Source organism: Pogonomyrmex barbatus, unplaced genomic scaffold, assembly GCF_055798465.1.
Source record: "Pogonomyrmex barbatus isolate J1 unplaced genomic scaffold, ASM5579846v1 scaffold20, whole genome shotgun sequence".
NCBI lineage: Eukaryota > Metazoa > Arthropoda > Insecta > Hymenoptera > Formicidae > Pogonomyrmex > Pogonomyrmex barbatus.
The window spans coordinates 127,837-145,306 of record NW_028297117.1 but is presented as its reverse complement, the minus strand read 5'-3'; the positions used below and the strand labels follow the sequence as shown (position 1 = coordinate 145,306).

General features: G+C 40.8%; 1 protein-coding gene across 8 annotated transcripts in view; it reads right to left on the bottom strand.

The window, feature by feature from the left end:
- The window catches only part of Dscam3 (Down syndrome cell adhesion molecule 3), a 106,943-nt gene that overhangs the window by 53,072 nt on the left and 36,401 nt on the right, over window positions 1–17,470 (bottom strand). For 7 of the 8 annotated variants that reach the window (XR_016139432.1, XM_089077724.1, XM_089077722.1 and 4 more), the window contains exon 2: window positions 2,490–2,579. Coding sequence is in view for 7 of the 8 variants with exons in the window: in XM_089077724.1 (XP_088933850.1) it covers window positions 2,490–2,523 (34 nt within the window). In the remaining variant the exon portion in view is untranslated. Of the gene's footprint in view, window positions 1–2,489; window positions 2,580–7,751; window positions 7,790–17,470 lie in introns of those variants that run through there. The other variant, XM_089077720.1, reaches the window with a different exon arrangement.

Sequence of the window (17,470 nt, the reverse complement as noted above, 5' to 3'; positions counted from 1 at the left end):
ATAAAACAAAAATCAGGACATCCATGTCATGCCGTCTATCCAACCTGCCCCGGCTCACCGCGAACGTAGCCTTCATTTCGAGATAAATAATTCCATCCAACTGGTGAACGATTCGCGCCATTCCGGATGCAGTGATAAATGAGTAGTGTGAGCAGAAGGGACGGGGAGGTCATACACATTTATGTGCACGTATTGTTACGTAGTTTTATGCGATCTCTCTCTTTCTCTCTCTCTGTCCCCCTTCTCCCTTTCTCTCTCGTACTCTGGATTTTAGTCGCGTTGCATCCATTTTACATTATCATTTCGGTGCGTAGCTAGCCTATAACGATTGCATGAGATTAATCCGCGTTTGCAAAAGATTATCAACGACAGATTTTCACATCTCTCTCTCTCTCTCTCTCTCTCTCTCTCTCTCTCTCTCTCTCTCTCTTTCTTTCTCTCGTTTTATTTTTTAAACAAAAATTCTCTGTGTTAAGTATTTTTACAAGTTGACAGAATTCAATCTATTTTATTATGCTACCTGTAACAAATGTTCTATAATTATTTCCTTTTTTTCTTATTGTTATAAATTTTGGGTTTAAGATCGAGCATTCTGAGATTAAGAGGAACCAATGTTAAATTGCGTAAGTGTACGGTCGGGAGGGAAGGAGAACATTCGATCTCAAAGTAATGATCTATCTCGCGGATGTCTACCCTTGCTTCACGTGCGGGCACGGTATTGAAAATCGCGATGCAGGGACACGCGGACGCGAAAGAGGGATTCAGTCAGGGGCTGATGGGAGGACGAGTGGGAGGGAGGGGGGAGGGAGACGAAGAGGACGAGTCACAAAGAGAGGCGATCGGGGATGGAGAGGAGCGCGAGAGGTGGTGAGAGGGCGAGTATCGCGATACTCCATCGGACAGAAATCGATACAGGGACGGCCGGGGTAACTGGGTTCGAGGGGGGACGGGTTGCCAGCCGGGGGTTTCTGTATTTTTCGCGAAAGCATTACGAACTCGTCCGCAAATATCTCCGGCGCATGGCTCTCAGCTATGCTCGGGGATTTACGCGACAGCTTCCGACGGCCGGCTCTTCTCCGACGAGCTCTCTCTCTCGACGCTCGACCGACAGGTATCGAATTTCATCGAAACTAATTCTCGACGTGTCGAGAGTCGTCTCTTATTATCAACGAGAAAAGACGTATTTGTACTCCGCGAGCGAGTCACCCCAGGGAATCTCCGACACATATCTCCCGTGATGTCCGAACTAATCGCCCTGATTCCTCTTCTCATTTCGCGCGATTCCCACATCGCGCCAACATCCCTCGCGGCCCTCGCACGCACTTTACACTTTACGAAAATGGCAAATTGACGTTTTATATCGAGGGAGTAAATTTCTCCACTTCGTGTCGAATGAGAACCACCGTGCTCTTCGCCACGTAGTGTTGGCAGAGTGCTCGTGATCGATTACTCGTCATCCGCGCGCGATGTCCCGAGTTCGACGCCCACCGCCCACTGCCAAACCAAACGTATTCCTTTCTTTTTTCCTCCACTCTGTTTTTCCCGCTCCCGCTCTCGTATTCGTTCTCGCTCAGCATTCGCTCCTACCTTCCACGTGGTCATCGACCGTGGACCACGGGTGGTGCGCGCATGTAGATGCCCGCCGCGAACGGGCGCGTTTTTCGTCTTTCTCTCCACGGTTGGCCTCAGGCAAGAGCCGGGTTATTCTGCAAGTTTACGGAGCGTCAAATCGAAGTCACTTTCCCCAAACGTTTCTCGCTTCGGTGGAGACTGTGAATTTTATTCTGTCCTCTACATACCTCCCGCGTGCTTGGAGAGTGGAATATTGGTAGAAATACGCGGCGGTTCAATTCGCGCACCCCATTCAGAGACTCATTCAAAGACGACGTGATATCGTTAGTTCTCGTGTCACCGATCTACCGGCCGTATCGATATTGTATCTCCTGAAAACTTCGTTTAGGTTTTGATAGATAATACAAAGCTTTCAGTTCTCACGCGATATGGCACAAAGGTACCTCTCTTCATACCGCAAAGCGATACAGCAAAAACAATTTTGTCACAATTGAACAATTCGTTGAACAATTCATGATATGGTTACTGAACGAACGGACGAATGAACGAAACTTTTTTTCGTATTTATAAACAATTCTACTTCTTTTATATAAATATGAAACAGTTTTATTAACTGTAAAATAAGGCCGAGAGAGAAATTCCTAGTAGCAATTTGTGGGTTGTTTTATTCCCTCGACATTGCGATATAATTCATTGTTGCAAAAGGAGAGTGTTGCCGGACCGAAGTTTATAATAAGTGGGACTTGGTGCCAAAGTTCTGTCGAGACTTTTAGATATAGTCTCTGCATGGGAAAGTTCATCTAAAATTCTAAAGTCTACGTTAACGATCCCAACAGTCAACGAGGAATACCAAAGAACGATGCTTCTTTCAAATTACTTTCAAATTACTCGAGGAGCATAGTATTTTATAAACTTACCGGTCAGTAGAAGCAGCAATAATGTCGAATCCATTCCCAAAATCCTGATATATCCGGGCAGAATCAGCTCAACACATTCTTGAGACTTTCCTGAAACGCAACGAGATTAGAAGACATGAGCTCTCGACTCGAAATCTCTGTCGATCGATCGATCGATAAAAATAATTTGAACGGTGCAGAATTAAGGGGGGAGAATTAAATTAAACAAACGCGAGTTTCTAATTCGCTAATTATTATCTACGTATATTCCCGAAATAGACGTGATTCTACTTTCGTGATTACAATTGCTTTATTATTCGTTCAAGTTGTATAACGATGATCACGGTATATTGGAATTCTCTCAGCGCAGCGATAATAGCAGAGCTCGCGGAAGTGTCGAGAGACAATTACTACAATCACACTGTGACTGGGACGGCTCACGGAACTATGATAAAACGCTTGGTTTGCACGACGTCAGGAACACATGTAGCGCGTTGCGTCAAATGGTCACGGTTCGGGTGCAGGTCGATGGCCAAAGTCGGATAGGACAGTGGTAAAGAGCAGAAACGGTAGAACACACCGACGGGGGTCGGTCGGATAAAACGCGTTTCGCCTGGGACGAGGGCGTCGGTAGTAGAATTCAGGACAGAGAGCCACGAGGGGTGATTCGAGCGGAGGGAAGGAGAGGGAGGGGGGGGAGAGGAGAACGCGTTCCCGTACCGGAAGCGCAACGGCGGCCATTTTTCACGGCGCGGACGTCCGTTTCCGGTCCACGATCACTACGAAATACAAACAAAAATGGCGGACTCGGGATGAAGATGGGGGTGGGGACGAGCAGGGTGTCCGGAAGATACGGAGCGAAAGAGGAAAATGGGAAAGACGGAAATCAAGTGCCGAGAGACAGAGGGGGTCGCGAGGCGGAAAAAGGACGACCGGCTTGACGACACGACGGCGGTCCCTGTCGTCCATTCGGTTTTTCTTTTTCCTCCTTTCCCCCTTCCCCCTCCCTTTTTTCCGTCGCTCCTGTTTCTATTCTCGCTCCTGCGTCCGCGTGTTACATGTGTAGAATACTCCTCGATCATGCTTTAAGGCTCCTTTCAACGCTAAAAAGCTTCCTTTATACGCTCAGGTTAGATTGAATTTTTATGATGCTTAGCATTGGGTGTATCGGCAACTTAGAGATTTTATACCTATACTTTCATTGCTGTCTTCTTGGATGGATCATACTTCAATCGCTATCGCTGCTAAAAATGGATCCTGAAAGTCACGAGAGAAATGAAATCCGAAGATAATAGAGAACTCTTAAAGATCAAATACTAATTCTAATTTCACTTCAATCGATTTTTTTGCCTTTTTCCTAAAATAAAAGAGCGACTTATAAGCCGTGATCGAAGTAAATTTATATTGCGTTCACAATAACGTGAGGTAGAGGATCGAATGACGACGCGCGATTAGCGGGTAATGCATTTCAACCTTTATAATGAAAAAGAAAGGAAAGCTGCGGGATAACCGACTTGAGCGGTAATAATCCGAGTTCTGCGGATATAAGGTAGTCGTCTTTGCCGTTCGACGCCAAGGGGAACACCCAGCATCCTTGCCAATCTCCGCCCTCGCCGTTCTCAATTTCCATCGTTCTCCTTCGTATAATAAAGCCTCTTTGTCTTCCCCGTTACGGCGACGTGGTCTCTTTTCGCGGTTCGCCACCGCTGTCGGGAAACGGAATGGAAATTTAGTTTTCCTAGGACGGGGCACGTCTTCGAACCGGCCGATTACCGTATCGGACGACAAGGACGAATGAGCTCGACCGTAACTTGGCACCGATCTGAGCACAAACGAGCTTTTGAAGTTCACCGTGGCTATCATAACCCGAGCTTATCGGAAAGATTAAGGCGGGCGATATGTGGCCGTGGGAATTGTTGGTCTCCTTATCGAAAATCCTCGGGGGAGTCCGCCATTTGTCTCCCCCATTCAATTTCTGATAGACCAAAATACCCCGATCGGATTTCCACAAAGGGAATTTTTGCAATTTAATTGAACGAGAAGGCTTTCAACTTTCGATAACATTGAACGTTTAAAAGTTGAATCACGTATGTGTTTCCAGTTATATCCCGCATCGACTAAACTTTTAATATCAATTTTGTTGTTCATAAAAACTAAAATTTTATCGTAGTGTCTGAGCGTTGAGTATTATAAAAAATTACAGCGTCACATTGTGGTTCATTGAATCCGCTAATTTTCGGTCTTCGGGGGGTGATTCAGTTTAAGCTGGCACGAGCAATTCCGCAGAAGTTGAATGGCCGTGCGCGCGCGGTAAGACAAGGACGGGGCAAGAGTTATGCATTATGATTCGCTCCGTTCTCTCCCTTGCAACCCTCCAGCGCCAACCTAATAACGTCACTTGTTGCACGAGCCCCCTCTGACCCCCACGCTAACCCCGTCGGGGTTTCTCTCTCGCTTCGTCTTGCGCAAAACTATCCCGCACCCCCCCCCGGCACGGGAAAGTCCCGTCTCAAGGATACCACCCCCGTCTTATGAATTTCATTTATCTTGAGCGCCCGCCGAGAACGCGCGTCGAATTTACTCTCTTTGTGAGTTAGTAGATTTAAGCGATTTATGTCGAGGTCCTTACACAATTCCCATTCGTGAACCGCGCATATGCACTCACGAATGCGAACTCGCATCGGCGAGCAAAACAGGTCCGCTTCTTTACGCGCGGTTTCATCAATACCGCGCCACTAACTTTGCTATTCTTCGCTCTTTTCCAAGTTTTCGCAGTTCGTTTCGACCTTGCACGGCAGATCTCCCGCACTGTAACAACGAGAAAAGGTCGAGAGGAATTGAACAATCGAAGGTTAAATCTACATTTTTTTCTCCTCTCGCTTATTTCATAATGATGAAATGTACATATCGTTTATCAGGCGTGCAATATTGGTGTACATCGTATCTCTTTGCGAGTTTATCAGAACTGAAAAAGTTCATATGGAACATTCCAGATCCTATTGTACCTCAAGCACTGCACTTCCCAAATTGCAGGCTGGCACGTAATTTAGCAATATGACAGTTTTTAGCAAAAAGTTTAAAAAAAAAACGACTATTCACGATCGACGTTGTTAGAAAGATGGCAGCATTGAATAGTTCTGTCTAACTACGAGAATATACCGTAGTGAAACGAATCAATTTGTTCCTGGAATTTTTTAATTAAACGTTCCCTTTCTTTACCTCGTTACGCGTGCGGCCGACCGTTGCGTGACTCGCTTACACATTGCTCGAGACACATATATGAATACAAATTGTGTATGTGTGTTGTGTAAAAATAGAAATATAAGAAATGAACATAAAAGCTTAAATTTTTTATTTTGCAAGGAAAATACTCTCGAGAGAATTTTTATGACATTTTATTTCTCACTTAATCTTTATTACGCGACAACGTTATTTTATCGGTCTTATTTTATCTTTCATGTTCGCTTCGTTGAATTAAGCAAGTATTGTAAAATTCGTATGTAGTGGCACTCAAAAAAAGCTTCGCTGGTCCAGCTAGAAATCTAAATGTTATAGTTAAAATGTATCGCTATTTTTTATATCTGCTAAAATTGTCTATTGTACGTAAGATTTATGACAGCAACATCTAATATGATCTATATGCAAGAAAATATAGATCCCATAACCACAAATCACACTTTTATACAGGTATGAGTGACTGTTATCTAACTGAACATCATACAGAGAAACTTTTTTGCTAAGTTGACAAATTGTTCAAATATAAATTCTGTCATCTATATCGATTAGATATAAAATATATACGATTGAAATGCTCGCTAGACATTTATCCATTTTAGCTAATTTTTCGTATCCAGATCCAATTTTCGCTACGACTGCAAGATCATTTTTTTTTCAGCGGGGCAACGATGCAGCACTTGTTATTTTGTTAGGTAATGCGTTCACAAGACGATAATTCAGCCGCATGAGTTGTAAAATGTGAAATCACATCTCTCGAAAACGCGCGGGAGCTGGAGGATGTAAAGGATAATAGTAAAGGGAGATTGTTCGAATGACTTTGCGCTCTTTGCGCGTCGGACTCCCCATCGTGGCGCATCGTTAACGAAACTTCGTTGGAATTTCAGCACGCCATTCCTCACCGCGCAATCACCGCCATATATCACGAGAACCGCGCCGAAGTATCAACCTGACACGTTTGCACGTTAATGCGGAAATGATCTCAAGTACACACTCAGTCGGACGGAGAATTTATCAAACGTTCTCAATGGCCTCGGGGAGATTTCGAATCACAGATTGATTATCGAATGTGAGGGGATGGCGCTACCCTAAATAATTATACGCACGAGTCGCGCGGAATTTCGTAAATTTTTAAATACGACGCCTAATAAACAATATTCTCGGCAGGAAACTCTTGATATTAATTACATCTCCGTAATCGAATTAACTGCCTTTGAAAGGGAAAATTAAAAATTGAAAAGGGAAAATCGCCTCAAACAATTTATTAAATTTTACAATTCGGCGTAATGCAAAATTGTTACCGCCCCCTCCCCTCCTCCCCCGAACGAAAGTGCTTCTGCTTTCACGTTACGACTTCCGCGAAAAAAAAAAAGAATTAAAAAAATAGAGAAAAAAAAAAAGACGAACCAGTCTTGATAATAGGAGCCGCGGGCGATTTTAATCGAATCGAAAGCAACGGAGCCGCAGGAGGTATTCTGATTGTAATCCGATAAAGTTTCGCTCACGCTCGTTACACTGTCAGATCGCATAAAGCATAAATTCGGACGGTGTTTAACGAACGCGAGAAAGAGAGAGGGCCCCGCCGCGCTGGTTACGGTTAGCGCGGCACGAATGTTTCACCGCGGGGAAAATAATCGACTGCCGGCTGTCAACGTGTGCTTGAATTGTAGGCAATAATAGCACATCGCTGGTACGCGGGATTAAAAGCGACGGAAAAACTGCGCAGAGCGCGCGCGCGCGCGCTCGAGATATATCGCTACCCGATATATTTCGCGCTAAGCTTTCTGTTTTCATACAACACGGCAGAGCGGCGTTATATCTCGGGGAATCTTCCGGGCGACGAAAGTCGATCGAAAATCAAAATACCGCTCCATTCTCTCGACAAAACGAGTCTAAGTGCGTTTTTCGACAATTCCGGGAACATTCATCACCTCGCCGAAATATTACTCCTTCGATATTTGAAACTGTACGTATATGGCCTTAAAAAGCCGAGAAAACAGGGCGAGAGTGAACCGTCGCGAAATGCTATTAAATAAAAATCGTATTTACCTCAATCGTTTTCCTCTTATAGTTTTTCAGCGTGCTGTTTGTTTTTCCGATTTTTGAAATTGTGATTTTTCAGAGGCTCTTTGTATTCCCGAATATCTCTGAAAGTGACATTTTCAAATAATAATATTTTGGTGCGATGAATTTTTCGACGTTGTGTTATACTTTTTTAGTCACAGAATTTCAATTTTTTTCGGGCATCGCGTGTCCATTTAAAATGGATATAAAAGACATATCTTTCTATGTTTTAAGAATATGAAAAAAATAGATATTTAAAATACTGTTTACAGGTTATATAACAAAAGTGATAATAAATATTACGTTAGAGTGATTGATGCCGATTAATTAATATAACGAAACGAAATATTGCAGTTTGAGAAGAGCTTTATCATTCCTTTTGTATTGAACGAGTGCAGAAAGAGATCATTTACATATTTGTAGTCTGGACAATGACTCTGGTTGCAAAATGGAGTGGTAGTCATTATATGTCCTTTCCATTCTTCTTTACAAATGTGAATTAATTCTAATGCCTTTAAGCTTTAATGCCCACTGAAACATTAGAAAAGAAGATTCTTTCTGCAAAACGCGCATTAAAGGATGTAATAAGCGTATAAAAAACACTCATTATACATTGAAAACGTTTAATGCCATGGAAGGCATCAATATATCAAAAGGGCTTTCGAGCTTTCGTCGCTTTTGAATCTGCGCTACGAGTTTTACCCACAATGTGAATTCATAAACGACTCCGGGCGAAGAACGAGGGTATTTCTGCGTAATACTGTGCTTCTCCGTTGAGAGACAATCGCGCAATTAACTACCCCTTCGTTAATAGCCCTCCTGGATGGAGGGTGATATTAGTAACATTCGTCGTTGGCCGAATATAATCCTCTATAAAACAAAAGACCGAGAAAAGAAAAACCAGATGAGACGAGAATACCGAAAAATTATTATTTAGATGATCAATTCATTCACATTCCGAACTTCCATACGTTATAACATTGTTTTTGTATAAAAATTTGTCACGTATTTCATATACAGCTTATATCTCAAATTGCTATTTTATTAAAAGAGGTTAAAGAGGTCATTCGACGTGTATCTCTATTTCTCTCTCGTTTAAGTCTTCTCGAATAATTGGATATCGCTACTGGGAGCAAAAGGAAAAAGAGAATAAGGAGTAAGGCGAAATGAAAAGAAGGAAATGGCGAAGAATTGCCAGACACGGTAACGCGGCGATGCGGTAGATACGAACGAGAGTAGAAGGGATTGCGGGAGAGAGCGTTGGAGGATGTGCCATCGTTTCGAAAGGATAGATCGTTAAGCTACTGCTGAATGGGAGCGTCTCCTTTCTACCTCCCGTTCGGCCTTTTCTTCCGCCTGTCTCTCAGCCGACTTTTCGATTTTCTACGTTGTCGCGAAGAAAGGATATTGTTCGGCCAGCGGTGCAGCAGCGACGCGATGGAGACGGCCGTGAAGGGTAGAGAGTTCCCGGGGTCTCAATGAGAATTTTTCATCAGCGTTTGCTCGCTGCCAAAGTGCTGATTAGCGACAACGAAGCCGATGAAATTGTACCGTTCCTCCTCAGCGCGTCGATCTCGACACCGAAATCTGTTTCGAAAGATCTCGGCGGATTCAAGGATCCTCGAACGATTCGCAAACAATGTCCATGAATTTAATCGGTTGGCAGATTAGACCCAGAGAAAAGTTTCTTTGATTAAAAAAAAAATTTGTTCGAATTAAAGGAATTTGTGTATTGCTATACGGTTAAAGAAAATCTTCTTTGATTTGAAGAAATTTCTTGATTGTTCCTTTTTATTAAGATTAAAGAAATAGTTTGGTTGTGCAACGAAAATCTTTTTTAAAAGAATGAAATATATTTTTTATATGTAACAAAAAATTTCTTTACATTAAAAAAAATTTTTTTATATGTAATTAAAAATTTCATCACACACTTTTTTATCGGACATTGCGAATAAATTGAAAATTAATAAAATAATCAATATCGCGTTGCATGTTTTTCTTTTTTTTGACGAGTGTCATTGAAAACACTAGAATCACGTAAAATTTTCATACATCACATAAATCATGTAAAAATCACACATAATAGAAGTATTAATAAAATATTTTGAGAGAGCACAACAAGAATAGTTTAGAAACCGTCTGATCAGATGCGAGGGAACACTAATCGCTTCTCGTGGTCCTTTATCACAGTCAAATTACGAACAATCTTCGTGATTAAACCAAAAGTATGGCCGCGCAAAAATACGTATGTACTTTTGTGCATTGAGTCTTTTAGCATATATAGTTCAAAAAAGCTTTTATTTCATTTAAAAAAATAATTTTCTTGGTTTAAAATAGCCATACAACTAAATTATTTTTTACATCTCTGTCAGTATTTTTCTCGAATTAAACAATTATTTATTTGATTTATATAAATAATTTGAACAAATAATTTATTTATCTTAAAAAGAGCTAATAAAGCCACGTTTCTTGAAATCAAATAAATTTTCATTTTAACTTAAAAAAATCAAGTTAAAGAAACGATTTTTTTTTTTAATTTAAATATAATTTTTCTCTGGGTGTAGATAACCGAATGCGATAGCTTAAATAAGCTTGTATATATTTCTGGCGCTACTGAAGAAAATTATCGGAAATTGTTGTTCTATAAAAAACAATGGTCCATTAATTGTTTTTATATATAAATTATATATTATAAATATTGTATTATATCAAATGTCACATTCATGAAATTTAACGCTCAGAAATTTTGTCATTTTAATGCCATAAAAAAAATTTCATTGATATTATACATGTATACATCAATATCAATCAATAATAGGATTATATTCTATCTTTTCAATTATGGATTGTTTAACAAATTGAATTATTATTAATTAATATTAAATAGCTTTGTAACTAAGTTTTTCAAATTTTTATTGAAATAAAATATGACTTTTGGAAATATATCTATGCAGCAACGTTGCTACAATATTGTTAACATGTTCTTTGCTGCATGGGTAATCTTTTAGGAGGATTATGTTGCTAGCTCTCTATTCAATATATAAATGATGCAAAAACTTAATATCACGTAAGTAGTTAATAATAAAACAGATAATATCTGAATCAACTGATCAAATGGTAAACGCGTACGTAAATTATCCCTCCTATTATAATATTAATCCACAAATAAATTACTCATTAATTAGTAAGTATATTTTATGCTACACTAAATTGCGGAAACTGTTGTTGCTGTCGGTCAGACTGAATGGTTCATTATCATTTCACGTTATTAAATTGCCTGTTTCAATATCGTTAAATCTCTAAATAACAAAATATTTATTGTACCAAAATTTCATGTAGCATAGTATTTTCTGAAAGCGTTATTAATAAAATAAGCATTAATATAAAACTTCCAGATTAAAGTCGGATAATATTTTAATTAAATTTCTTTCTCGAAAAATTCTCGAAGACGTCTTACATTTCTTCTCGTATTTATTCATCATCTCTCTTTCGCATAATTTATATTTTATAGCATAAATTGTATACAATAATAACAAGATAATTAAATCTTAGATAATTAAGAAAAATTAATCTTTATAGAAGCGTCATGTATTCTTTTACATACACCAGTGCACGCTATTTTTAACGATAATCAGGTTTCTGATATGCAGCTTGAATTCATAATCAGCATTATAAATTTATACTAATGCGATATTGATAGGCTACCTAGCTTTGTCATTAATGCATTACTCAGTCACGTTGTATCTGCTGAACATTATAAACATCACAGACCATGTAATTGTTGGATTACCAATACTTAATAAGCATTCAGCGTTTATCGATTATTATCGAAATCGGGTCAATAATTTATTATTTTCAAACAGGATAATGACAAAAAGTTATTGAAATTATCTTGGCGTTGTGAAAATTTATTCTTGTTGAATATTATGTTTAATTTAAATATTATTTATGCTTATATATATTTGAATATTGAATATTGCCAAGAAATCTCGCCGAGCCAAGCTTGTGAGAGCTTTGCCTCTGAAATTATTCGCTAGTCAATATTAGACGGCACGTGAACATGAAAGCTTTTCAATTCGTCCGTTGCCAAACGAATTACTCAAACAAAAAAGACTAAAAAAGTCGACCAAAAAAAACAAACATCGGAAAAAATAAAAAATGTCTAAAATATTTCGACAACTTGGAAATATTTTAGAAAAATGACCGTGATCAGCGTCTTTAGAAACGATCCGACAACCGCGATTCAGACAAATTATCCTATTGACGTTTCATTGATTTTCTTAGCTGTCTACGATGCTTATATAAATATTCTCCTTTAGCGTTCTTCCAACATTTTCCATCGAATCGCGATCAGCTTTTCGCCACTTTAGAATTTACCCGACCGGAAATTAAACCTGCCGCTTGGCCGATCTGTCCGTCTTTCTCGCTCCATCTCGCTTCCGGGCTGCGAAAACGGATCCTCTCCACGTACTCCTCCACGTAGTCCTGGCGAGATGGAAACGATCTCTGAGATGTACCAGAGTGACCAGAAAATAATATCGTTGTGGGTATTGGCCCGTGAGTGGGTCAAAGTAAAATTAGAATTTGCATCGCTGCTTCTCTAGCTATGGCTGTTATCATGGGATTGAAATAGTATATAATGAATGCAAAGACATATAGAAAGCAAATAGAATAAACCAGATGAAATAAGAGGTAATTTGTGATGTTTCAAAAATACGCGGGAGACAAATTCGGAAGTATTCTTTTCTTCGCTTGATTAACTTTAAAGTTTAATAGAACGTTGCCAAGTAACGTTTAAAACTGTCCAGCAAGCGACTCGCTACGTGTACAGGTTTCGCGTGCTCATGACGTCATTCCTCGTTGAAAGGAATAAGCAACTTCGTTCGCCGCATCTCTGTTTCATCCGTGCAAACCCCGAACGGTGTTCTGAACTCGTGGAGTGACCGATACCCACGAATACAGTTTCCGACCGTAAAAAAAAGAAGTGCGAACGCCGTGTTGCCCGAGGCGCTTCTTCCGTCATTCCGTCGTTCGGAGCCATCGTTTACCCACCGGCGAATAAAACCCGTCTCCGTCGCTTCCTGCGCCGTTGTCGCGGAAACGGAAGAACGCGTATTCGTAAAAGTGGACGTCCATTACGTCCACTCGCGTCGCTCTGGAAAATTCCCCGCTGTCGCCGGTGTAGGCGCGCGCGCGCGTACATTGCATCTATAGACACGTGAATACTGAGAGGGAGAGAGAGAGAGAGAGAGGGAGAGAGAGAGAGAGAGAGAGAGAGAGAGAGAGAGAGAGAGAGAGAGAGAGAGAGAGAGAGAGAGAGAGAGAGAGAGAGAGAGAGAGAGAGAGAAAGAGGAGAGACCGTAGAGATCCCGAGGATGAGGGAGGGAGAGAACCTCCGCAGATTTATGTCCTATTCATTATCAGTGACACACCGACGTGGTGCGCGCCCGCGCTCCCGGGGCCCGCAACTCGCCCGCTCGTTCACACACTCAGCTTTCAACCCCGGTCGTCGCTTTTGCCCTCCGTCCCCCTCTTCCTCCCGTCCACGTCCGCCTCTACCGCGGGCACCGATATGTTTACCGTGTAGCGAACCGGTGTTTGCTCGACGCGCACAGCACACCGCTGGTATACCGGAGGTACCACCCGCCGCGGTACCAACGTACGTATGCGTGGCGATACATTAATGACAGACGGACGGACGCGCGCGGCTGTCGAACCGCGCGGCCTGTGTAAACGCGCGTCCAACTAGATTTGAAGAGACGAGAAATACTCGAGTATACCTTACTCTTCTAATCTGCCTTCTTATCAGACTAGGGAGCTAATCGCTTAACATCAAACAGTAATCGGTACTTAAAATAAAAAAGGGAGGGGGGAGGGGTTCAAATCGAGTTCAAATTGATTTGATTATTAGTTTGTTAAAATAGCTTTGAGCTGCTGCGTCATAAGTCTGTTAAAAATAACGGCACGTAATGATATGAGCGATATGAGCGATTAATTCCGAATTTATATATATAAATTTTAATAAAAGAAAAATTTTCAGATCCCTAAGATGAAGTTCGCCGAACATTTGTTTTTCCTCTATTCTTTGTTCTGTTATTTAAAACTTAGCTTGGCATATTATATTGTATTGTTTCTATTTAGAATACATTTGATAAATTTGAGTTAACTCTTTAAAGAATAGGTGAGTTGATTTTTTATAACTCTTATAGTTAGTCTTAATATATTGGCTTCTCGTCTTCTATGCTAATGTCAGTTTTTAAAAATTGACGAATTGTCTGAAAATTTGTTATAAGGAGTTTTTCAAATTTTATGTCAGCAATTCAAAATTTGAAAAAAATCCAATATAGCGGCTTTATAATCGAAAAATACATCTTTTGACTTTGAATTCAAATAGTATGTACATATGTATGTATACATCAAATTTTGAAAATTCTAAAAAAAAATATATATTCATGTATTCCATACACGGCTAGGAATTCCTATATTTTATAATAATACAAAATGCATTGTGGAGTTACTTCACGGATTGATAAAGCCTCAGTTTTTATTTACGAGAAACGGTTTCAATATTAGAGGTCCAATAGAAGAAATATTAATGATAAGAGCAGACATAGAAGTTTCAACATACAATGTGAAAATAGATATTGCCAATATTGGCATATATTGGCGACATATATTAGCATTCTCGTCCTGTAAAGATTAAATTAGCTACCATTCCAAAAATATTTTCTTCTAACTTAATATGGCTAATAGTCAAATAACTAAAAAATAAATTTAAGGGCCAAAATGAGTATAAAATATGTACCTTATAATAGTTCGTATATTTCGAATTGCTTTTGAATTTGATTGACAGTATATGTGATAGAAATTCTTTTTCTAGAAATTAAAATTTCAATTTTTATAAAAAAAAATCTTTATCAAAAATTTCTATTTTTATTTAACAATCTATGGCTCAGAATAAACCGATTTTTTTTTTTTTCATTGAATAATCTAGATCGAGTAGACATTATATTTTTGTAGAGAATTTGCTCATTGCATCAATCAGGAAAATGATCAGCATAATAAACACGATTCAATAAAATTTAGATTATCTAGTAGCCTCCGGTTGATCTTGTTGGTATTAATTTGTTAATCCGCGGGCCATTTCTCCCGGCTAACTCGGTAACTAAATCGTGCAGCGAGTATTCGATTATGTCGTGTCAGTGTGTCGGGAGAAACTATTTGCATTACCGGAATAGGAACAAATGGTGCGCGGGTCACGACTGTCGCACGAAGCCGTATATTTAAGTCAGGATATTTGCGTTTTCGGCCGGGGCACAGACAAGCCTCGGACGGGGGAGACGAAAGGCGTCCAGATCGAATATTTAAGCGTAAACGTACAACACTATTCGATCGGGCTCCGCTCGTCGTGCTATCGCACGAATATTGCAAATTCACCTTAATACAGGACCTGTGAATGCACGCGCCCGCTCGTATGTATGTATACGGGCATTCGAGGTTGCGCTGCGGTATCGTCGCATTTGATGGCATGGCCATTCTCGCTGAATTACGATGGAAGTGTGCACCGAGAGCACACCTCTCTCCCCCCCCCGCCCCCTCACCCCCCCATCGCCGCCGGTGGTATTCCGGACCGGTGATTTCTCGTCGCCTAACTATACGCGGGCGGGTCCACGCTTGGGAGCATCGCGTTACGGCCTTATCTAACTTGCTCGCTGAAAAAATTCATATCTTGAAATACGAGGTCTAACGCACTCGTGAATCGCGGAATTTCGCGAAATTCAACGCGCATTTCGACAGGCGAGAAGTATTCGCTGGCAATAATCACGTTATTCCCGCGAATACCTCGCCCCTCGATTGGCTTAATTTTACCGAGCGCACTGAACAGCGCGATTTTGCAAATGAAAGTGTTAATTTGAAAATGTGCATGGGCGGATGTAATTGTTTTGAATTACGCTCGAATTTTGACGTCGTTATTCAGAGTCAAACGTGCGGAAAAGGATCCTTTGACTCTTGACGACTTGCGAGAGTAATGGCTCGTATTTACCGTCCCTTTTAATTTTTTTCAGAGCGCGCACTGAAAAAGATGAATTCTCGCAAAAGATGTCGCTTACATACACGACATACATAAAAAAAGAAAGGGAAGGGGGAAAAGGAGGGAAAAAAAAGAGGTCTGACGTACCGCAGCTTATTCTGCTTTCATCGTACGAACTCTGACCCCATCCGGCTTATTCTGTCAGCACTCTTGTGCCATCTGTAGCTTTACTTTTATTTCGTCATGACTTATTCCACCGCGTATTCTGACGTTCCCCTGACGTTCATTTCATCCTTTGGCATCGCCATTTTGCCGCGCGGCCGCGCTATTTATTCGCCTTAACTTTCTTCGCGACGTCGCTTTAATGCAGCGACAATTAGCCGGTTTAATTAAACCGGCGATAAAAACCGATTCGATGAACTCGTCAAAGCGCGAACCTTGCGGAAACTGCGAGCATCGATGATCTGTTTGGGAAAGATAGATGCCCGTGGAAGCTTCGCCAGTCATGTTGGGGAACTTTTAACGCGCGTCAAAAGTTCTCCCATCTCGCCGGCGAACGTGTTCGTTATCGAAGTATCGGATCACCCGATAGCGAGAAATCGATAATGTCGCGCCCCTACCCCCGAGTTCTTAGCGCACCATATTAGCGGCAATCTTTTCGAGCTCGGGAAAAGAGGTGTTTGGTTACACCAAGTTTATTGAGATTTGCAAAGTCGCTCGCTCGTAAACCGTATACCATTAGCGTTAAGCTTAACTTCGACCTCTGATGGCTAAAAGCCTGACAAGGATGAAATAGTGCTACCGTAAAAACTCTATGACAAATGTAGACGAGTTCGGGCGAGGCGAAGAAAGGGTAGAAAATGAAGAACAAATATTTAAATACTTACAAACGGAAAATGTTTGCACGCGTTTCCCGCTTATATACTCTGTTTTTGCTTTGCGTCTCGTGTAACGTGTCTCATCCCTTATTCATTAGAGGAGTAAATAATCGATTTCCACGTTTATTCGAACTCATAGAGATAAATTTGTTCACATATGTATATTAGCTTCTTGGTTCCGTATTAATTGCGATCAATTTCCACGAGATAAATCCACCGAATTTCACTCTAATCTCGAAATGTAAGTTCATATCTCAGGCAGCCGGTGTTGCTCGACATTTGGACTGATGGCCGAGCCATAGGAGAATGAAATCTTTAGGGATGACGCTGATGTATCGTCGCTCGTCCCGTAAACGTCGAGGAAGATCTGTCGACTACGTCGAGACACAAAGTTACATTCGCGGTAGATGGAAATGTAACTCTGTGTAACGAGCACAGGAACAATTCGATGGCGAAGAAAGCCACAGAATACGTATCTCTGCATTTTGGCTACGTTGCAGCGTACAAATATATACGAGAGGGGTAAGGTAGAGGGGAAAGGAAGCGATACGGCATGTGCATGCAGGAATTCGATCCTGCTGAAGGATCAATAATGCGATAGAGAATTTTTTTCGCGTCGCGATATTTCGATACATTCGTGCGATTCCATCTGCGCGTTCATTTTATATAAAGAGCAATTTAACAGGGTATTATTGTGCTAACCAGAAACCGCGCTAATCGATTGTTACAATGTTAACGCGAATATTCGTATTCGGCACTACGTGCCGAGCGATATTTCCTTTTACAACATTCCG